At 40.4% G+C, this 24,004-nt stretch overlaps 1 protein-coding gene across 10 annotated transcripts in view; it reads right to left on the bottom strand.

Moving 5' to 3' along the window:
• The window catches only part of LOC114142716 (serine/threonine-protein kinase BRSK2-like), a 92,420-nt gene extending 80,514 nt beyond the window's left edge, over positions 1–11,906 (bottom strand). For 6 of the 10 annotated variants that reach the window (XM_028014126.1, XM_028014123.1, XM_028014124.1 and 3 more), the window contains exon 1: positions 11,452–11,904. In XM_028014126.1, coding sequence (XP_027869927.1) covers positions 11,452–11,545 — 94 coding nt within the window. In that variant the 5' untranslated portion in view covers positions 11,546–11,904. Of the gene's footprint in view, positions 1–11,451 lie in introns of all 10 variants that reach the window. The other 4 variants (XM_028014120.1, XM_028014121.1, XM_028014122.1 and 1 more) reach the window with 2 other exon arrangements.
• Positions 11,907–24,004: the final 12,098 nt, after the last annotated feature.

Below are 24,004 nucleotides of genomic sequence, written 5' to 3'. Positions count from 1 at the left end.
GAGGAGACCTCGTCTGTGGAGCTCAGAGAGATTTAAACGGCTCAGTCAAATCCTCAACTACCTGAAATCTAGAGGTTAAAATAACTCAGCGACGAGTCAGTGGATGAATGCTGACCAGGATATCCAACAGTCAGACACAAACGTGTTTAAATCATCTGAGTAGACATTAATTATTGCAATTCTTTATAAAGAAGTTTCATTTTTCTTTGTGTCAGATTTAAAAGCTTCCAGATTGGGATTAAAATCTAACTGTGAAAAGCAGCAGCAGCTCATCCAGGCAGAGAAAGCTTCAGTGAGGCTGCAGGTCTCAGCTCAACGTTTCCAGTCCTGTTTGGTTAAAAAGTGTTTTTATCTAAGATCTATTTTATCTGACAGTGTGGATGTGCTTCAGCTGCTCCTCTTTCCTCTCAGCGTTTCGAGGTGCAGCAAACATCCAGCCGCGTTTCTGACGCCGACTGATGGCGCCGCCCAGCAGGACCTCCAGACCCGTTTCCTTCCAGCTGAGAGAAACGCATCGACGCTGCGTTAACCAGCAGGAAACATGGACACACACACACACACACCACACACACACACACGACTTCCCCTGAAGATTTACAGACAACATTACAACAATCAGCTGCAGCTACATTGCTAACAGCACACAGGCTGGAGGAGTTCATTAAACTCCACATTATAAACATAATTGACTGAAGACAAATTCAGGACACGACTCTGTACATACAGCAGAGCTAATGGAGCTCAGAGAGACGGGAGGAATCCCTGGAGACGCAGCGAACATCATTTAGTCTGAGAGCAGAGACAAAGAGGGACAAAGAGGGACAACCTGTCTGCAGGACGGGAGGAGAGACAAACGTCTGAACTATCTGTCTGTCTGTCTGTCTGTCCGGTAATCCAGAGTCCTCTCTCTAGTGACGCTCCCCAGATTCTTTCTGGGAAGATCCAGCACTGATGCAAACTCCTCAGCAAGGAAAGTCGCTACATGATGTCATCACCTAATTTGCATGTTTGGTCATGTGATCCAGGCAGTAGAAGAAATGAATATCAACGTTAGAAAGACAAAAACTGGCTAAACTACTGTAGACGTGTTTAAACCTACAGATGAACTTTATGTGCGACAGTTTCAGAAAAAAAATAAAATCCTTAATGTTCCCAACCAGCAACTTCAGGTCGCTTTCTGGGCCCGGCCCCAAAAAGGTTTGGGCCGGCCCTGCTGTCAAGGCAACAGGTGAGCAACGAAACGCTGCAAACAATTCATGAGCCGAGGAACGAGGCCTTGGTGCCACGAGTTACTGATGAGAAGCTCTGATCAGCTGTAAAAATGCTTTTATATGATATCAATATATTTATATTCTCTAACCCTAACCCTATTAAAGAAAACCCGGTTTGTCTGGATTTCTGGACTCTGATGAGGACGAAGTCCTGAAGCGCCTCGTCAGTCTGACACAAACATGGCTGCAGATCATCCAATCACACCACAGACATCGTTTGTTCCCACAACTTCAGACTTTCTGTTTCATCTGATCTGAAAGCTGCTGCTCTTCTTCATTAACTGAGTGAGAACTTGGAGAGTTTCTCCTCCAAACCGCCTGCATGGCGACGGGAAAACAAACATCAACTTCCAACAGAGACGGAGCAGATCGGAGCCAGACGTTCGCTCCTTTCACCAACTTCAACAACTTCCCTCGGCTTTCTGCCTGCCTCCTCCTCTCCATGAGACCGACTGGAGGGTGTTTGGGGGGGTCAGAGGGGGGCGGGGAGCCCTGGGGGGTTATGGGGGTATATGAGGGGTATATGGGGGGTATATGGGGGGGTAATGGGGGCTCAGGTCGCTGGATGAAGCTGTGGATAACCTGCTGGACGGAGCAACATCAGGAGATGAGAACTGTGTCGCCTCCATAACGATTCATGGAAACGACAGGAATTCAGACAGACTGAGGAAGACTCTGAGGATGATGATGGTGGTGGTGGAGGGGTTGGGGGGGGGTGAGGAAGAGGCAGTAGAGAGACGGAGCGCCGGCGATGGGGGATTTCTTTCTCACTCGTTGTTTAATGGCTCGAGCTAAAGACCCACCTCCCCCCTTCTGGGACTGGTGGATGATGAAGAGCGAGGATACCTCCAACCAGCCGGTTACCGTGGTAACCGAGACCCTCTGCATGGAGTGGGGGGTAAAGAGACAAACCAAAGGGATGAAGTGGATAAAAAAGAGAGGCAGAGGACGAGGAGAATGAGGCTGTTTGACACCAGACAAAATTTTAAATACTTCTCTTACCCCCCTGTTACCTCTCTTACCCCCTCCCTCCCCCTGCAGAGTGAAACAGGTTTTTAGTCCCCCAGCAGCCCTCCTCCTCCTCCTCTTCCTCCTCCTCCTCCTCCTCCTCCTCCTCCTCCTCCTCCTCTGAGCTAATTAAAAACTCTGATTTGTTTTTATTTTTGTGCTGAGAGAAACCAGAGCAACATGGGAACGTTGGTTATGATGCAAAAACATCTGGATTACAAAAAATATGGATTTATAAGTTAGAAAACTAAAATGTTTTCTTATATTTCCTGACCTGAAGAAAACATTTTATATTAATCATGAGGTTCAAACCTGATTAATATAAAATCAGTTATAATAAACTGAAAGAAAACAAGTTCAACCAGTTTTTTGAAACATCTCAACATCGGTGTACCTCAGGGTTAGATACTTGGCCTTCTGCTTTTCAGTTGTGTACATGTAAACTTTATTTTAATACTTTACAAACACTTTAAAGTCCTGCAAACCAAGAACCAAAGATGGGCACAAATACGCTAATGAACTAATAACAGAGCTAATTTTTCCTTTAGCGCTGTTAAAATTTTCCAGATAAATTCCTAAGTACTGATTTATTGATCTGTTTTGAATAATTTAGTTATCGACTGTTAATTCTTCAGGTAGTTAGACGTTTCTATTCGTGCTCTTATTATTCTAAGACTAAAATCCCAGACAGAAAAGGACAGCTGACATCTGGAGCACTTTATCCACAGAATCCAGAAACATCTACAAACAGCTTCATAAATCTATAAAACTGAGGCTGGTTACAGGGAGGGAACAGAATATATTAAATATATCATCATAATACCCCTAAGGACGGTTTACAAAGCGATATCTGTTGGTTGACATATTCTTAGTGTCATAAAAACACATTCTGCATGGCAATAAGATGTTCAGGCTGTTGGATGGATTCCCTCTGCAGAAAACAGATTAGAGAGTCCATGACGCTCAGAGAGACTTTAAATATATGAGAACAAAAAGAAAAAACTTCAGAGGAGCATTTAATGTAAAAACTAGAATAACATCTTCTGCTCTGAGTTCAGGGGTTTTCCTAGCTATAGGAGGGAAAATTCTAATTTTCTGACTGTCACTAAATGCACCACAATTGGATCATATTCATATAATTGCATGTAAACATGCTGATGAGAGACTCTGATGGAAAATAGGCACTGAATTAGAAAATGCCGTTTCAAATCGACTTCCAGCTGCAGCAGCTTGATGGAAACTTTTTACACACATTATTGAAAAAGAAAAAGTCAAACTTCAGCCAAAACAGGGAAGAGAAAATGTAGATAAATGCAAACACAGAGATGAAGATATAAAACATGAGCGAGTCTCTGACCCGGGCCGGTTTGGATCAGTACCGGCTATCAGCCGGGTTTAAACAGCCGGCAGATGAAACCAACTGAAGACAGAAAATGAAGGAAACTTTTATAAAGAAAACAAGCTTCTCAAAAATGACGCAACCTGCAGGAAATATAACAGGAAGTGGAGAAAAACGATCCATTATCAAGTTTATTTGACATTAATAGAAGCTTCATTATGAAACTGAAGACATGGAGCCTGAACAGAGCAGAAAGTTCCAGCCACGTTTTAAAACCAACCTGCAGACCAACACATTCACAGACTCACTTCTTTCTCTCTACATAGAAGATAAATCAGAAATATTAGACATAACTGCTCAGTTTTAGTCCCCGGTCCTTCACCGCAGGGTTGGTTTAAAACCTCATAAAGTCATTTTGTGAGTTTAATCTCCTCAGTCAGTCAGTTTACGTCCATGAAGACGGAAATAAAGAAACTCAGTTTTCTAAGAGTTATATCGGCGCTGAATCTGTCTTACCGTAAATCAGATCAGACTTCTCATGATATCACAGATGAAATCTGCAGACATGAAACCAGCTACATGCAAACCTCACCACAGTCTGCATCCCAGTGACTGAAGACTAAATTTAACTTTAAACTCTTAAATCAGCTGAAAACTAACAACAAAAACAGAAATAAGTGAAATAATTTCTTAGGCCTCGACGTCCACCAGGTTTCCTGAGCTGTTTGTTTTCAAGCATCAGAAAAGTTTGTTATAACTCTTAAAATAATTAATTTTACACATAATCAGGCAACTATAGCCCCTCATGTTGCATAGCAACAGTGGCCCACAAAACAAAATGTTGAAGTTTCACAATAAAAGCTTGAAAACCTGAAATGAGTCAACATGCAGGATTGTTTTAACCTTTTAAAATGACAACAGATGAATTCCTTCAGTCTGAATCACATTAAACTAGAACTTATCCAGAACAACACAGAGGTCCGTTTTTATTTTCCAAATTATTAAACACAAACATTTAGGAGATTACCACAAATGAAGTTCAGCAAAAACCCAAAATCAGCAGCGTGTGAAAACTCAACCAGACCAAACGTTGCATCCGATCAGAGGTTCCATGTTAAACACGTTACTAATGCAGTAATGATACAAAATACAGAAACTCAAAAAGTCAAACTGATGTCACAGAGTGATTTATTTCAAGCTTTTATTTGAATCATTCTGACTTACAGCTGATGGAAAACAAAACTTTAGTTTCCCTGACATCAAAAATAAAGAAAACAGGATTTTAGTTCAGATACGATCTAATAGTTGTAATCAACTGCAGGAAGACACTGATCCAGCAGAAAATCATCTAAAGAGTCCACAAACATCACAGTTAAAAGGATCTGGAGTTCTGCAGCCTGGCATATTAACAGAAAGTTCAGCGGAAGAAAAAAGTGTGGCAAGCAAAGGAGATAACCGGAGGAGAGGATTGTAAAATAAAACAAATTCAACAACAAAGAAAATCTCTGGGACGTTGTTGGAAAGAGGAATGACAGCAGAACCAACGAAGAAGAGCTGAAGGACACAAACTGGACTTCCTGAACCGAACAGAACTGCAGGCTGAGCTCCTCCGTGCTACGCCACACTAACGCAGTAATTCAGGCAAGGACTTTAACTACACACACATTTCTGTATTAAAAATCATGTTTTGTTCTTATAAAATATTGTAATCCAGTAAAATTGGACTGAAGTTTGTGTTTCTGTGGCTGTGAGCTGATTTGGGCTCATGATGGATTCAGACCCAGAAACACTTCAGGTGTTTTCCAGCTTTTATCGTCTGAATGCAAATGAAGCGCCGCAAATTTAATGTGAGCAGTTTTACATTTAATGCAGCATAATGAAGCAAAGTCTAATAAAACACGGTGACGACCCAGAAGAACACACACACACACACACACACACACAGAGAGACATGAATGCATGGCGCTGAGCCTGCTGGGAGCCTCTCCACCTGCAACCTGCTGATAATGAAGCCGTATTTCAGCCACCTGAAGGCAGGCAGCCATCTGCTGCCCCTTCCTCAGCATCATCATCATCATCACTCTGCTACAGGGGCCGAGGGACCGCAGCGTTTAGGACCGTCCCGTCAATAACATGACACTTTCATTAGAGCGCACGCTGGGGCACACAGCCGACGACAGGTTATGACAAATAAAACTAAACGCTGTCGTCTCGCCGGCATCGTTATCCTCAGACTGACGGGAGGCGAAGGAACCGCCTGCATGCAGCAGCAGCAGCAGCTGCGTCTACATGAGAACCTTCAGGTGAGAAAGAAAAGCTGCACTTTCTAAAACTTCTCCAAATCTCTCAGATCGTGAGGAAACTTCTCTTCTGGGGACGGCATCCATGTTTGGACTCGTTCGTCTCCACTTTCTAACAAACTACTGAAGGTTTTGGTCAAACTGTCGGGTTTTTGTAACTGTAATGTTATCCACCAGCATGATGCTGCCACCACTGGATTTCATTATCAGTAATAATGGGGATTCTTTTAGAAAAGTCTCAGAGTTACCGTTTGGTTTAAAAGCTATAAAAAACTTTTTCCCTCCATTATCTTTGACATCTGTGTACATTAACATCCTTTATCTTCTTTTAATAATACTTCCTGTTTCTTTCGGTCAGTAATTATCAGAGATGTATTTTCTCAGTAAAGTCACAAACTCTGACCCATCATCTATCTTTCAGTTGTTCATTTAAAAGCTCCTGAACTCATAGGATGAATCATTGCTGTTGGTTGCAAAACCAGCTTAGAATCTGCAGCGAATCCCCAACAAGCTGACTGTGTTCATTTAGTGACCAAAAGGTTCAAATCTTAAAATCTAAAACTGAAGCAATCAACCAAAAAACAGAAAACAGTGAATCTTATTCACTTGTTTCTCACCTTGGTGTTTACAGTGACGGTTCTTCATGGATCCTCCAACCAGTTACAATACAGAATAAAATCCAATGTATTTGAATTTATATCCATCTGGTGGATGTGCGCCCCCTTCGAGATGCCACCCTGGGCAACCGCCCACAAGGCCCAGTATCAAAAACCTCCACTATATGCTGATCACGTTTAAATAAAAGCAGATACCGACCACAGTTAAACATTTATATTTTCACATGTCCTGTTCAAATTGTTCGGCTGCAGAAGAAAAACAAAAACACGTCAACAGCGACTCAGAGCAGATCAGGGAGGCTGGGGAGAAACAACAAAAAGAGGAAAACATTGGCAGTCGGCAGTCTGACAGTGAAGACAGAAAGAAGATCGGAGGCTCTCATTGGAGGAGAGCTGAAACCATGACAACCATCCAAACTGTTAGCCAACATTTGGAGAATGAGCGCTGCGTGAAGCCTGCTACAGCACCGCTTTAAAAGACTTCCTTACCATAACGCCCCTCTCCACACACACAATCACACACACAAACACAAACTAATTGTTCAGAGTCGGCGCTGCCTCACACTCCGCAGGACCAACACCATGAAGCCATTGTTCCTCGCTCAGAGGGGGAACTTTTAAAAACTGTGGCACTTAAATTAGATTCATCTGAGCTCATTTACAGCTGGGAATTCTTACTGAAGCATTTCAGTCTTTAATTGAAAATATGCTAAAAGTAAAAACTGAAGAGGAAAAGCAGCTTCTGCTGTACAGCAAGAAGATTCACATTTCCAACATGGCCGACTCTCCAAAAAGTGGGCGTCTTTGGCAAAATATTAACGCAAAGAATGAATCATAAACATAAAGAATGAATCATTAACATAAAGAATGAATCATTAACATAAAGAATGAATCATTAACATAAAGCACAAGTCAGAGATTAGTCAGGCATATTGGAAAGCAAAAATACTTGTTTATGAAATCATTAAATTCAAAGCTAACAACCATTGGTGAACATTAAATTTACAAGAAATTTGTGATCCATCAGCAGTAGAATAAGAGAACACTAAATCAGAAAATACAGCTGATAAAGAATACAGCAGTCTGACTTGACCAAGTTAACGCCACAGCCAAAGCTAATTATGGTGAGTTTTCAGAATTAAAAGGTTTAATTTCCTCTCCAAGTAGAACATGTCTGGGAAGATAATTTCAGAAAATACTAACAACGAATTTAATTCAGAAAAGCAAATTTCTGTTTAGTTCTGGCAAAAAAGAGAGAAAATGTGTCACTTTTTATTCACAATTTCTGTTCTAAAAGTTCTGCACATTTTATTCCTGCTCCTGTTTTCTCCCTCTGATTGAACTGATGGTTCAGTGAAAAGCTCCTGCCTTCATTAGCAGATCTGAATCAGCTGTGATGACGCAGAGATGCACTGAAAACCTGCAGAACTCGGGCCGGGCCCTCCAGACCCAAACTTCTGTTCAGTTCATCAAGCTTACAGCGGATCCTACAATAACAGCATGGACTAATATCTACAATTAACAGGAGATATGCAAGCAGAATATAAAGTGTGTTGTCATGTAGAAGTGCTACAGAATAACTGGTTTGTGGTTTTATAAAACAAAATAATGCAAAACTGCAACATATGTAGATTCAGAGAATCAGAGACGATTTTATTCAAGCAAAAGGTTTTTCAGAAAAAGTCCCCAAAGTATTTCATTTTTAAAGATCTGACCTTGTAAGACCCCAACAATCGCAACATTTCTTTCCTTTCATATCTAAAAAATGCAGAGAATCTCAAACATCTGAATGAAGCAGCAGCTAACAGAGCAGACAAGTGTTTCCCACAAGCAGCGAGAGCAGCGAGAGAGCAGAGCGAGAGCAGCGAGAGCTCAGCCTGAACTCGTGTAGGAGGTTTGATGATACCCGGAGTTCCCAGTCTGACAGCTCAGCACCAGATTCTTTGGGTTTGCATGAAAACATCAGCGAGCTAACCACCTCCCTCAGTCTGCAGCACGGACACATTTCTGCATCAATGCACCTTCTATGGATCCATAATCACACCATCATCCAGCAGGAGGACAGAAACTGCAGCATTAAAGTGAGCGATGGGGATGATGCTGCGAGGCGTTTGGTCTGCAGCGGCGCTGCGTCTCAAACAGGAGAAACTGAGATGAATTTAGTCCTGCTGAGCTTCAGCTGCAGAAACTGAGTTCTCTTCATTATTCCTCCAACATGCAGCTGACGTCACTTTCTGCTGAGGCATGAGCTTCTAAAGCCTGAGGAGTCGTCTGAAGACGTGCAGATCAAAGAGATTTTTATTATCTGAATTATTCACAAATAATATTCTTACAGGAGGAAAATTTGCACTTGGGTTTCATCTTCTAACTTTTGTAACTTTTCAGGTCCAGAAATGATTATTTAATGATCTGCAGTTCTTTTATCTCATGACCATAAACTACAGAGACAGACTGAACCCGTTTCTGGAGAACCAGAACAGGTCCTGGATGCTGTGAGGAACATCTGGAACTGAACTCCAGATGTTCTGCATCGCTGCTTCCTCTCCACACAGAGCATGAGGATGAAGGAACAGCTACACCTGGATCTGTGTTTGAGAGCAACTGATCAGAAACTTCAGTCAGTCTAAACAGAGGAGGTTTAAAAATAAATGAACCTTTAGTCGTGTTCCGTTTCTCTGCAGAAGAACAAAGAAGTAACAGAGAAACTGTGATGAATATGGCGGCAACACGTTCTGCAAAGCTCCAACTCTGAGTCTGCAGACGAGCTAATTGGCTGGCTATGAATTATTCACCCGCAGAGGAAGAGAGCTGAGAATCACTTTTACCTGCTGGACCTGATTATTCTTGGCCGTGTGTGATCACAGATGGTGGAGCATCCAAAACAGAACCTGGACTCAGCCAACTGAGCCGTAACAGAACCTCTCAGCTGCTGTTTGACTACCAGAGAGAATCCAGAATATAAAGATCTGGAGTTTAGAACCAGCTGTGGTTTTATGGTTAGTTTAAAGAAGAGAGCAGAGGATTAAACCTCTAAAACAACAGAAAACAGAGCGAGAGCCGACTGGACTAATGTTCTAACGTCTTCTGCATCAAGTGAAACGTTCAACTGATTACAGAATGCTGATTGGCTGATCGGAGAGGGAGACCAGTTTGTAATGTTAAGTTGATTCAGAATACTTTGGGCCATATGGCAATTTAAAAATCTCACCAAAGATGACATGTGGGGTTCCTCAGGGCTCCGTTCTTGGGCCACTTTAACTCACTGCCTGTTACAACTCTGGCAACATCCACGTAAGAATTATTGATGCTCAATTCTGATTTTTTTGTTGAAATCCAACCTTTTACATAATAATCCATACTACTAATTAAATGTGACGGCAATCAGGGTTCTGTGTGAACATTTTACGGCCCACAGTGACCTGCATCCACAGAAGCATCACACATTTTACCGTCTATGGACAGATTTTAAAGTTCTTGAGGAACTGACAGCATCATCACAAGAGCGAAACTAAAAGGAAACTGATTTTAATAAGTCAGCTTTTCTCATTGTTTACATCCACATCTGGCTTCTTCTGCTGCAGAGTTATGATGCACGTCTCACATCAATGAGGTAACAGTTAGAAAAATGTGACCTGACCGTTCTGACTGGAGATGTTTTGAAAAGAATCGGCTTCATATCTGATTTAATTCCACATATGAAGTTTTTTTTACAGTAGAAAGTTGGAATTGAGCTGTGGTTGGCATTCGCCTGCTTTGTGAACGTTGTCTTTGTCTCATTTGGCAATTAAAAATCTCAGCAACGATCCGATGCGGGGTTCCTCAAGGCTCCCTTCTTAGAACGCTCTTCTTCCAATATTTACATCGTCCGTTACAACCTCTCCTACGACAGATATGATTATTTTAGTTTTTATTTCCACTTGTCCTGTCTCAGCCTTCCAGACGTACCGTATGTAGAACACACAAAGGTTATCTAGTGATGGTTTTATAAATGTGTGGTTAACTTTATTAAGTCAGGGATTTTTCTGGCATCAGGTCGAATAATGATGAATGAATCTGTGCTGGTATGACCTTCGACCCTGTTTATGATTTACATTTCTATGTCAATGAGTCAGATTCTCCCTAATATCGATGAGTTAATGAGTTTAATTCTAAAAATTCAACAATAAAAAGAAGGTTGCATTGTTTGAATTGCTGAAAAGTCAAAAAGATCCTCCAGTATGATTTAATCAGGTCTCCAAAGGTTCTTGTGAATCTTTTTAAATGCTGTTAATATGAATAAAAATCTAAAAACTGACCAATAAGCTCCAGCTTCTCTCTGCATCCTCTAAGTTTGATGTCATTCGGCGGTAAAAGGACCTGATTCAGCTCATTTCTACTGAAGATACGCAGAGAATCCAGGTTCTACCACTTCAGAAAAGGATTTCTGTGTCTGAGCCCATCCTAAACCTGAAAGTCCTCTCTGAGTTCTGACCGTCCCCGAACAGAGCGGGCCTGGATCAGAACCTGAAGATAACTTGCTGTTCCAGTGCAGACACAGAGCTGAAGTGTGCTGCATTGGAGCGTAAGCTGCAGCATCACCCTGAGCTGCAGCATCACTGCTCTGCCTCTTCTGCAGAGGCCCCAGTGACAGATGGATGAAACTAAAAGACACGCAAACCTCACAAGGGCCCATTATCACCCCGCTCTGTCTGCCTGACAACAAGGATTAAAGGCACACCATCATCACCATCACCATCACCATCAGCAGCAGCATCAGCAGCAGCATTATGAGCAGAGCAGCTCCTCTCTCTGCAGTCTGTATCCGCATTTAGGAGGCATCTCCCGCATCCCTCAGCACATTCAGGACACGCAGCACCAAACTGGGGCCAGTTAGCAGGACGCGTGATGTGTGCGGAGCAGGTGCGGTTTTCACTAACCTGTCTGTCCTTTCCCCAGCGTCTTCTCCAGCCGGTACGGTCCCACATAGTTGGCATAATGCCCGCTGTTGGCGTCCTTCCCCGAAGATGACATGTTTTAAAATCTGCGTGGGCGTGAAATGACTCGCGCGGACCGGATTCTGTCTCGGGACGCGTCTCCGCAGCGGCAGCTCCGCGGCTCCCTCCGTCAATCTGCCGGTGGGTCGCTGCGATCTTCGGCGCCGCTGACCCGCGCGTGAGCGTGCGTGTAAGCGCGGCTGTGTGCGTGTGCCCGCGGTCCTCCGGGGGTTCGGTCCTCGGTGCGGCTCAGGCTGCGGTCCTGGATCCGGGTGTCATGGTGTTCGGCCGGAGGAGCGGTGCGCTGCGGCCCCGTTGGGTGTGATCTGATGATGGGACAGCACCTACTGCTGCCGCCGGTCCAGCTGCCTCCAACTGCTCCAACTCTCTAATTACAGACACTTCCGGGAATCCTTTCAAAATAAAACGCCTCGACCAGCTCCTCTGCTTTTTTAATGGTGATGAAATAAATGTGTAGTCTGTCTGAAGCTGAAATGTTCTTTTATTTTTTATCTTTATTTTTAATCTATAATATCAGTGTTATTTATTGATGGCTAATTTTGCAATATTTCTTTTTTGATTACATTATTTCTACTACAAATTAATTATTTTGTAATATTCAGTATATTTATTATTTATTTTATTGTATTAATATAATATTTAGCATTTGGTCTAATCAATATAAAAGTATGTTATATGTTATGATGATAATTTTAAAAATCTACTTCTTGTATTATTATTACATCGATATTCTATTTGCTGTTTACCTTGAAGTAAACTTCAGTAGTCAATTAATTGACATGACGTTGGTGCGCCCCCATGCGGAAGTGGAGTAAACCTTCAACAAACAAACAAGTGTTATAATGGCAGAGGTAATAGAAATCAATACATTTTTAAAATAATTTTTTGCCTTATCAGCCAACACTGAGTCAAAGACGAGCTAGAAAATTCTCCGAGTCCTAAATCAGGAGAAACAACGGGAGAAATCAACATTCAAGCCAAAGTGTTTCTCAGCCAGAGGAACAATGAGGGGCAGAGTCTCTTTGGATGTGAGTCTCAAAGCTGTCTGAAGCATTTTTCACGTACAAAACAGGTCAGTAACCACTTAAATAATAACGGCTAATAAAAATCTGCCTTCAGGAAAATGTTTAAAAATAAACATTAGCATAAAAAGGTGCTTAAATGTAAATACCGCAGTTACTGCAGCACTTGTTTTCAATGCTACGTTGGAATTCACACATAAAATCAACCATAACTACCGTCTCTTATCAATAAGTGTTGTTATGACAAAAACAGGATGTTTACTACCAGTTACATTCGAGTAGATGAACATGTGGAAGTTGCCGTTGATGCTTTTCTTGCACTATTCCATTTGGGTTTTCGAAATGTAATAAATTGTATTCCGCTCTCTAAATGCTCTGGGTAAAGGCTGTCAGGATAACCTGTTCCCCACTGACACATTGGACCAGTACTTCCGATTATTTTCCTCGAAATCTCTTGGACCGCAGTGTTAGCGATGAAGAACCCTGTCAATGATGACGAAGGTTCAGTTCCTCCAGATAAGGGGCGTGTGCTTCAGGACAAATTGTGATCGCTGATTGGTTAATTGCTATCAAATCCACTTAAGTGATTGACGGGTGGCGTCATGTGTGACATGTGAGAGCTAAGAAACTAATATCTAATATCTTGTTTAATATTTAAACAAGACTTAAGGCTGTTTATTTAGGAGAAAAATCAGTTAGATATAATTTGATACAATCAAGTTGATTTTAAAAATGTGAAGAAACATAGACTGTAACAAGAATATTGCCAAAGTTCTGCTTTCTAATGCAAACTTACAAGGCTAACAACTCAATTAAATTTTTATTAAGAAAATAAATACTGTCACAAATATTGTCACAAAGTGTTATTTAGAACAAATTACCAAAGGCAAACAATCTAAGCCCTTATTTTTTATTGAATTTAATAAATAATTAATTTCAAACCAAAACATTCCCATACTATAACAAAAAGTAACTCATTACCTTAATAGATTTTTTTTTAAATTATTTCTACAATTGTTTTTATCTAAAATTTTAATTTCATGTTCTGATTCTGCTCATTTCAAGTTGAAGGACTTGGATGTGACAAGTCATCGAGATTTTGAATTGTGCCTTCAAGCTTTTTAAAAGATAGATATTAAAATGGTTTTATTGTGAAAGTCAGTTTTATTGATTTCCGCCTCCAATGCAGCTTGACGCAGCAGCTTTAATTAGCTAAGGCGCATGCGCAGTATTCTCTGTTTCCCTGATTGAATTCGGGTCGCGGTGACAGCGGGAGATGAAAGGATGCCGCTCTTTTTAGGAAATCTAGAAATAACCCAAATATTAAACCCAGAACTTTATCCTGCTGCTCACTTCTCATTCATCGATTTTACATTTTTGCTGCAATCTATTCATCCAAACTTTAAATTATTCAGTAAATGTGGAGAATCGTTTTTTGCCGCTGTGGGAGGTGTGTGTGTGTGTGTGTGTGTGTGTGTGTGTGTGTGTGTGTGTGTGTGTGTGTGTGTGTGTGTGTGTGTGTTGCAGTGGGAGAATCAAACATGTCACACGCTGGGACACTTTCAGTTGATTAAACCAGCAGTAGGTGACAACCACCATCTATCAGCCTCATCACTCCTTCACAACAAAAGCCTCCTGACCCAGCAGGCTCAGCGGCAGATGGCCTCCCCCTCATCCTCCCCCACCTCCTTCCTGGTCCTCCCCCTGCACACACACACACACACACACATACCGCCAGGCCTCTAACAAAGGCAGCGGGGTGGTGGGGGTCTCTGTGGGACAGATTTCCTTCATATTAGTTGGTGTTAATTAATGGAGGGCCCACCGGAGCCCCTCCTCCGTCAGAAACTCTTCAGGAGGGGAAGACCTCCGTCCTCACATCCATCCTGTGCCTCCTGGTCGCCTCGTGCCGCTGTGTGGGATCAGATCTGCTCCATCTGATCTCCTGCTGCTGGGCGGCTGTAAATCCACACCGTCTGATCGGCTCCATGAGAAATAATCTGCTGATCGGAAGGATCAGGAGGAAACAGGAGGACGACATGGAGGGCTTCATCTGGAAGAACTTTAAATCTGTCCTGTTTTCGTCTTAATGATGAGTAATTATCTTTGTGTTTGCTAATCATTGTTTGTTTTGTAAGTTTAATCATTAAATACATATTAGGTGATTAATACTCTGATTCAGGATTCTTCAGGATTTAAGAAAACTACAGAATTGTGATGTTATTGTCATAACTCATAATGATGGTATAGATTATTAAAACAGACACTTCTCTGCTCTTTACTGTTGCATTGCGTCCTGTGAAGCTCATCCCTCCATGAGACTCAACATCTCACCTCTGGTGGAGACATTAAGGAAACTTTGAGTCAATCCAGGTGATCAAAATGTTTTAAATCTGCAGAGTATAAATGCTCAACACTTGAAACATAATATGCATCCAGTAAGTTCTTTCTGACTGCCCTGCTGCACAAACATATTGTGACGACTGCTGTGATTTGACATCTGCTTCTGGTTCAGTAAGTTTGATTCTTGATTCCTCTGATTGTTAGTTCCCGTCCTTCCATCTATGAGCATTTTTAGTTCTGCACAGAAACTAAATCAGTTTCTGGCACAGAAAACACAACTGACTGGTCTTTTGGACCATTTTAAAACTTTCACTTACATAGTTTTAGGTCATTGATGAAGTAAAAGTAGCCTGACCATTGCCTTCAGTTCTGCACGATTCTCATCTACCTTCGCTGCTCTGTCTGCGATTTCTCCCATTAAGCTCAATTTCTCAGGATGAATTTCAACTGGGCCAATCAATGAATCGTCAGTGGGTTGTGAATGTTTAAGACATTTTATTGTTGACAAATATGTAGAGGCTGTGAAACCTCACACTGCATGCAGTTTCCAGTTAGCTTCTTAGCATAGCTTCCTTTGGCCCATTACTTATGTCATATAGAAAACATTAGCAATTGGGTAAAATTTAAAACTTTAACTGAGGTCACACCTCCAGGAAGTCATTTCTCAAGAGCTGAACAAACAACTGACCCTACTCCACCCATACACCCGCCCGCCTGCCCGCCCGTCCGTCCGTCCGTCTGTCCATCTCCCCTCCATTTCATCCAGTTTGGCGCTGTGGGAGCAGCAGCTCAATTAAATTCCCAGTAGAGAAGAGTAAATTCACCCTTTATGTTTGTAATAGTAGGACAGAAAAGAAACTAGTTTGGATGTTGGGTTTACTGGTTGTCGTGGAGACAGAATAGTTCTCATTATTCTTCTTATTTAGTTGATGTGTTGGTTAATTTTAATGTTGATTCTTAATGAACCAACCCAGAGAAGTATAGAGAAATCTCCTGATTCTTAATTTAATCTGCAATCCTTGAGGCTAATTATGAGAGAAATTGATTTATGAACAATAGTTTGATTCAACATCCTTTCATATCAAGTACTAAAACAATTAATGATGGTAATTTAGCATTTTTCTGTTGTTAACAGATTGATCTGTCTGTTGATCATCAGGTCTGCTGCTGCCTTTGATTCTGTTTCTTTCAGCTCTTCAGCGTAATGAGATGCATCTAAAGGAGCCATTAGCACCAGAACAAACAGGGCGTGCCACATGTGAGCATTAAATCATCAAATGAAATGTTTTCATAATTAGTTTCACATCAGAGCCACTGAAACATTTCTGCAGCAGCGATATAAATATTGGAACGGGCCACAGAGCACAGCCTTCAGTTTTTAAGACGTTTCAGGAAAAACAAGCTTAGCCTGCAGACTGTTTCTGCATTAGTCAGCGCTACAGCGGCTGCTGCTGCCAACAGGCCGGGATAATGCAGACGCACACAAACGCTTCAGTCACAGCGCTGGAGAGAAGCAGGACCGAACAGGAGAACCTTTCCTCCGACAGGCGGCCGATGAATCACCAGGTCCGAAGATCCGTCTCTGACTTCAGGAGGAAACTGTTTATTTTAGAGAAATTATTTTACCCAGAAACATCAGCGCTGCTCAGACTGTCTACACTCAACACATTAATCAGAGACGCCATGCAGGCTGCGCCGACGATTTGAATATTTTTTCCATCAGCAGAAAAATGAAGAGGCTCAATATTTCAGCTGAAACTCATCAGAGAAGATGGCGTCCAACTCATTCTGTTTCCACAACCAGGCTGGTTTTAATTAACTTGAACCTGATTGGCTCATCTTCTCTATTTCAATTAGATTTGTTTTATTAATGTGAAGAACAAATTCAGTTTGAAATTTGAACTCCGGGTGTTTCACCAGATTATTTCAATGCAAATCAGTTCATTAGTAACATTTTTGTGCTAAATTATTCCACTGTCATTCTAAAATGTAAAAAGTTTGGAGTTAACCAAAAATGATTTATAGTGGCTCTATTAGGTGTCAGGACAAACAAATAGTGGTGAAAACAGAACAGGATAAATGATTTCTCCATTGTTTTTCCATCTGCCATCATCGGCAATAATGTCGTCAATTCTGCAGTTTTTTAGGGTAGAATGAAGCAATACATTTTAAAGTATTTTGTTGTGGATTTTCTCCATTTTCAGATCAAACATGTACATACAGTAACTAAGACATAACCAGACTCTAAATAAACAAAACATGGTTCATCATTGAGTTGTTCTGCAGGTTAATGATCCAGAACATTTGACCAAATCAACACAGTAATGCTTCATCAGACACCAAATCAACCGTCATCTGTGTCCGTCTCAGTTCAGACCTAAATAATGATAAAAAACCGCTGGAGGAGAGGAGATGGAAACAAACTGGATCATTTAGAGAGGATGGGTCAAACATCCTGATGGGGAAAACCAACTGATGCTGAAACCAGTTATCCCACCACACAGATTATTAAATGTTGAGTTTTAATAATATTTCAGGTTGAAACAGTAAAAGATGAATTCCTTTGGAGGTTTTTGCCCGTCTTTCTCTGGGTGTTGATAGTAGGAGTGGCTGATGTTCGGCTGAACGCTGCAGCAGCAATGAATGGAAAAACAAAGTCTATTGTTCTAATTCCCTCCTGCTTTACTGCAAACCAACAATAGATTTTCTAGAGGCAAATTGTTGGTAATTAAGTGGGACTGAAGTGATACGCATGCAGTTCAGTAGTAATTATAAAACTGCTAAATTAGACCGTTGCTCTGTAAGCTTATTTAGATTAAACTGGCAAAGGGCTATAATTACTAACAACACTCACAAGGTGCAGAACCACTGTCCTTCTAGGCCCAACAGTTATTTATCAGAACGGGTTTGGACGAGTTTTCATTAAACTCAGAACCTAAAGATCTAAAACAAGCAAAAAAAACACCAATACTTTAAAAATGTAATTTTTAACACCAATACCTGCCTTTATATTTTAAGTCTCTTCCTAAACTGCATGGAAATAACAAATATCCAGTGATGCTTCTGATGTTAAAGAAGTTCTGGACATTTTTCTGCTGGTATTAATAAAATAATAATAGCTATTAGATAAATATATTCAGTAAAATTTAGTTAAGTTGCAACATAAACTAGAATACATTTAATAAAAAGCAAAACCTGGAGACAATAACTAATGTGCTCACTTGTTCAAGTAAAATGAATCTAAAATCCTGTTTGTTTGCTGCAGAACTGGAAGATGCTGCCATCTAGTGGTTACTTTGCAGAAGAGCATTACTATCAAGTAGTCATTTCACCCTATTCTCTATTTTATTCTGTGTATTGATCTGTTTGTTTGCTTTCACTGAATCCAAAAAGCTGCGAGAATAAGAATTAGACGAAATACAAGGTAAAGAAAAAATAAAATCAACCACTACATTTTCAAGAACAATCAGAAAAGTTCCAGATATCCAGAAAAAGTCAGACATTGTCTTATTTTAAAAGCCAGAAATTTAGGATAAGTCTTAATTTTAGCTGAAAAAATTATATTACAGGAATTACAACATTATTTTGCAAAAATAATGCAGTTTTTTTCCAGTTCAGCATGGACCATAGAAACAGAGAAGCAATAAGCCTTGAGAACTTACAACTGTTTCTTGATTATGCAATGGAGGAAGAGCGTTGACAAGGAATTGCTTTAATGATTTCCTGAGAAACATATTGTCTGGTACAAAAGGTAGGGTTGGGTGTTTACACCTGCTGAACAACATTCTGATTATTCCTAAAACTAACTTGTTTTACTTTCACCCACAGCACTGCCAGTAAAAGCATTTTCTCCAAAGAACTAATACTGCTGTTCCTCAGTTGGTGAGAACAAAAGCTCAACACCTTTAGTAAAAAAGGCAGAAAGATGAAGTTGAATCACGTTAAAACTGAATGAACGGATGATTCTTTCTGTGTTTGAGTTCAGATAAACCACAGACCCAAAGTAGACCCAGAGATTTAAAGTCAGAAGCTAAACTTAAAGAAAACCACACCCTGACTGTATCCAACGATCTATATTGATCTGTGCAAATGTGTCTGTATCAGATATAATTGGTACTTTTAAAAATGTTCATGTTATTTAAACAATTATTTTTAGACCTGGCTGATTGGTGTCATTGAACAGAAGTAATAACTTTATCTAACTTTTCTCTGATTCTCTCTCTACCTTGCATTTAATTTTTTCCTTATTTTGTGACTTCTATTTTCTGTGTATTTTAGTTCATCCTCTGGCTATGTAAATTGACTTCTCTCTATTTAGCACTCTGCTTATCACTTCATGTCCTGTTTTCATGCTCAAGCCCTTAAAGTTTTTCCTGTTTTTGCTGTGAGAGACTCTGATCACTGGTCTTATGTAAACTAGAGGCTGGATCACAACAAAAAGGCTCAACTAAAGAACGGCTCCAAGTAAACAGAGTCCCAGAAGCACGTTAACTGGAGACTCCTAGTGTGGTAGAGCACACCGCTCTAAATGAAACAAGTTCACTTCACATTTAAACAAATTGCTGTAGCTTTAAAAATCACTTCCCTCATACTTTGCAAGAAGCTGATATTCCAGAACAGATCAAGGCAGTAATTGATGTGGGAGTTCAAACCTGTCAGACAACATTCTGGTGGTTCCTGGAACTGATTTTACTTTATTTTTTTACAGTCAATGTTTCCAACAAAAACATTTATTACAAAAATAAATACTAAACACATACTAAGCACTTATCATCCTAACACACCGTCAGCTTACAACAATGTTGTGGTGACAATCATGTATTAAATGCTGTTGATCTCCTGATCTGAACAAAGATTAGGGTACACATCAAATGATCCTGGGTGTGCAGATGGCTGTTCTGGCATTATACAATAGAATAGAAGTACTTTATTCATCCCAGCAGGGAAATTACTTCGCAGTTACAGCATAGAGACAAGACAAGAGACAAGACACAATAACAACGTCCGGGTGTTGATTCTGGAGTTTGGCTGTGGTAGAGCTGATGACGTCACAGACCACCGCTGCATCAGCTGATGGGGGAATGTAAACAGCGATCAAAATGGCGGACGTAAACTCCCTCAGTAAATAATACGGCCGCATTCCCACAGCCAGAAGTTCAATGTCCGGGCTACAAATCTGTTCCTTCCCGTTAACATGGCCGGGATTACACCACCTCTCACTCACATAAAGTGCAATCCCGCCGCCCCTCTTCTTCCGACTCTTGGAAAAGTCCCTGTCCCCGCGCACCAAGGAAAATCCAGGGACCTCCACGCTGTAGTCCGGAATAAGCGAGTGTAGCCAGGTTTCCGTGAAGCAGATACTGCACTCCCAGTACTCCTTCTGGGTCCTAACCAGCGCCGTGAGTTTGTCTGTCCTATTTACCAAAGACCTCACGTTCCCCCCAAAAATCGCCGGTATCGCTGGCCTGCGCCGTCTCCTCTACTACCTCCGTTTAACTCCAGACCTGCAGCCCCGTCGTCTCCTCCGTAACTCCTCCGGAACCACAGGCCCGTCTCCGGGCAGCAGCAGAGGCCCACACAGCGCAATCAGCCGTTCACGCGAGCAAACAATGCCGCTACTCCGCTCGGCGAGGTTCTCCGCAACCAAGAGTATAAAAAGTAGCAGACGAACGCGGAGAACATCGACAGAACCACATTCAGCCATTGTGGAAAGCCCAACTGATGATTCATGGGTTCTTCAAGCACGGATCCTTAATCGGTTACAGCAAATATACACAGACAAACACACACGACGGGAGCTGCGTCTGCAGGCAGCCAGCTGCGCCGGCGCCATCTTTTGACATCTTATGTGATCTCATCACATCTACTTTATCAAGTAAAGGAAGTCAAACTGCATCTTCACTTCAGTAATAGCTTTTCAACAATGCATTTATGATGCACAAAACAACAAATTTCTAAAACTGCTTCAATCTGAACTGGTTGACATCTATTCTTATTTAGCCCAAATTATATGAAGGTACTGCTGAAACTATATTTCAGCAGTACCTTCTGCTGAAATACCCCTTAATCAGTCATTACAGCACGGATTTTGCTTTCAGCATAACTGAACTTTATTAGAACAGTTTTAAATATTAGACTTCTTTTCTTTCAATACTAATTTGGATGAAACTAGAGTTACAACTATAGCATCTGTAAACTTATGCTTAAATAATAATAAAAAAATTGAATCCCCAATTAGAAACAAATAAGTGTTTTTTTCAAGAACCAAACCATCTAAGCAAAAAAGCTTTAGGAAAAACTGTTTTAAATGTCATTCACTTTCAAGGTAAACTGAGCCTGTCACAGTTGAATTACCTGTTATTTGCTTTTATAACCATATATTAGCTACACTCACCAGCTACTTCACTGGTACAACAGTTCAATAGCTTGTTAACACAAATAGGGACTTAAACCACATGACAGGACCTCAGTGCATTTATTCTTAGTGAAGACAACATAGCAAAGTTCACACTGAGTATCAGGATGAGAAAGAAGGGAGACGTAGGAGACGTATAATCATAATGTAATGGTTGCTGGTGCCAAATGAGCTCTCGGGTCTCTCAGAAGCTGTTCATTTACTGGGGTTTTTACTCGTAGCCATCTCTTGAACGCTCAGAAAACGGGAAAATATTCAGTGAGCAGCAATTGTGTGTGGACAGAAATACTTTTGATGTAGGAAAACAGACAAACTAATTTGAAATGACAAAGCCAATAGACGTTATATTACAACCAAGATATGCCTAACAACATTTTTGGATGCGCAACACATCAAGCTTTGAAGTAGATGGGCTGCAGAAGCAGAAGACCACAAAATGTGCCACTTCTTTCAGTTAGGACTAGAAAACTCAGGTAAAATTCACAGAGGGTCATAAGACTGGACAATTTATTTAAAAGGTTAGCTTGGTCAGGTAAGTCCCAATTTCAGATGCAAATTTCAGATGGTTGTTTCAGAATTAGGTGTAAAATAAAATGTAAAAACAGAAATCATGTCTCAAAGTAGCAGTTCAGGATGTTGGTGATAGTCTTATTTGTGTAGTATGTTTTCTTAACACACTCTTGGCCCCTAAGTACCAGTTGGACATTGTTTAAACATTGCAGCCTGAAAGACAATAACTGTTGTTTTTTTGAACAACATACCTTGGTGACATTTGTTCAAACCTATTGTCTGTCTGATATTCTGTATACAGGTACAATTATTTTATTTGGCCATCAATTTATGACAGAAATTATGTTCTAATCATTTCTGAAGAACTGTAAGAATTGAGGAGATCAATATACCAGGTAATAAGGCAATAAGTCCAAGTACATCAACTTCTAGGCTGAAAAATAATCCCATTTAAATCCAAGTACAGAAGCAATTTGAAAACATCCAATACAAATGATCCAGTACTGGAAAATACACACTTCTGCACTTGACTGTCTGCAAATAAAACCCAGAATGGAATCAGTATTATTTCCCTTCCAAATGACCAAAACCTGGTGTATTTTATAAATACACTGAAACAGATTAGCTGTTGGACTGCAGCCGCCTTGTGACCTTGCAAAGGGCAAACTGATGATACAAAATACTGTATGTCAACACTTGTACAAGTCATTGAGGGAGCAAAACAAAATCTCCCTCAACTTGTTTTTCCAGTTCTGCATTTGCTTTCGGTTTTGGGATGTTGTATAAAATCCCAGCGCTGACACCGTCTCCAAACCTTCTCTCATCAGCTGCCAGGTAAGGCGATCTTCAGCAACTGAATGAATTGAGTTGTGATACTGTATGTAGTGTTTTCTTTACTGTTTTCAATTGCTTATTAAGTTACAAAAAAGGCTATAGAGAAATTTACAGTTCATGATAAAAAAATATTCATAGGCCTCACTGATTTAAACTAAAAATTATTTTTCATTCAACCAAACGTTTGTCTGAAAAGAAATGAAAGGAATCTCTCAGAAGGTAATATAGTACAATTAAACAAATTGAATCTAATTTAATTTACATTGTAATAAAACATCATGCGAGAGTTTATTCACACCTTTCTCAATAAGTGGAAAATATTTACTCTGAAAAAAGAAAATATTTGAACCAACTTAACTGAATTATTTCAATTGGTAACAAGTAATTCAATTAAGTTTATACGTTGATTTAACTTGACAAATTTAAGTCAGTCTTGCTCAAATCATTTAGTTTACTTCCAATAAAAAGTAAACTAATAAAGGTCTTTTAAAATATTTTTTTGGCTCAGACAGCCTTTATTTGAGAGTAGTCAGACAGGAAAGTGGGTAATGACAAAGGGGGTAAAGATGCAGCAAATGTCATCAGGCCGGGAATCGAACCTGCGACGAGGACTAAGGCCTCCTTATGTGAGTTACGTTCTACTCCTGCACCACCACAGCAACCTGGTGATGTCAGACATAGGATACGAATACGGCGTTGAAATTAATTGTTTCAAGTCAGACACAATATGACGGGCATGGATAGTGAAGCAGGTTCACCAGGATGCTCTGATAGGCAGGTAACCAAGCCTCTTAAAGGGCTAGTTTGGCTTTTTTGAGGGAAGGTTATGTGAAGTTTTTAATCTATTATTCTTAGTATACAATTTTACAAGAGATTTTTTTTTGTGCTGTTTTGTTGAGCTGATCAACAACCATGCTACTATGTGAAGTTATACTGGTCTAGTCAGATATCAGCCCATCAAATGTGCTGCAAATTGCCAGTCCTCTCTAGCTCTGCCAGAAGTGGAGAAAACTCTTAGTTATGATACAGAAGTTTGAGCTAAATGTCCAAAAATTAATCAGACGGACTCAAGATCCGCTGATGTGAAAAATCAGATGGCATTGCAGGGGTCTAACTAGCTTTGAACTGTTTTGAGAATATCTTTTCATATCTAACAAAATCACAGTATTCTGACAGCTTTCTGCAATAAGTAAGGGGAATATTACTGGTTATAACTTCACAGAACTTCACTTTAAAAAGCCCAAACTAACTCTCAGTTATGTAAATTGTATGTAAAATGTCGTATGACATAAACATAATAAAAACAGCACACTTTTCTGGTTTTAACCATCATGTTCAGAAAACACATTTG

This window comes from Xiphophorus couchianus, chromosome 4 (genome assembly GCF_001444195.1).
Source record: "Xiphophorus couchianus chromosome 4, X_couchianus-1.0, whole genome shotgun sequence".
Lineage (NCBI taxonomy): Eukaryota > Metazoa > Chordata > Actinopteri > Cyprinodontiformes > Poeciliidae > Xiphophorus > Xiphophorus couchianus.
The sequence above is the reverse complement of the archived record's forward strand: the minus strand, read 5'-3'. Positions and strand labels throughout refer to the sequence as shown.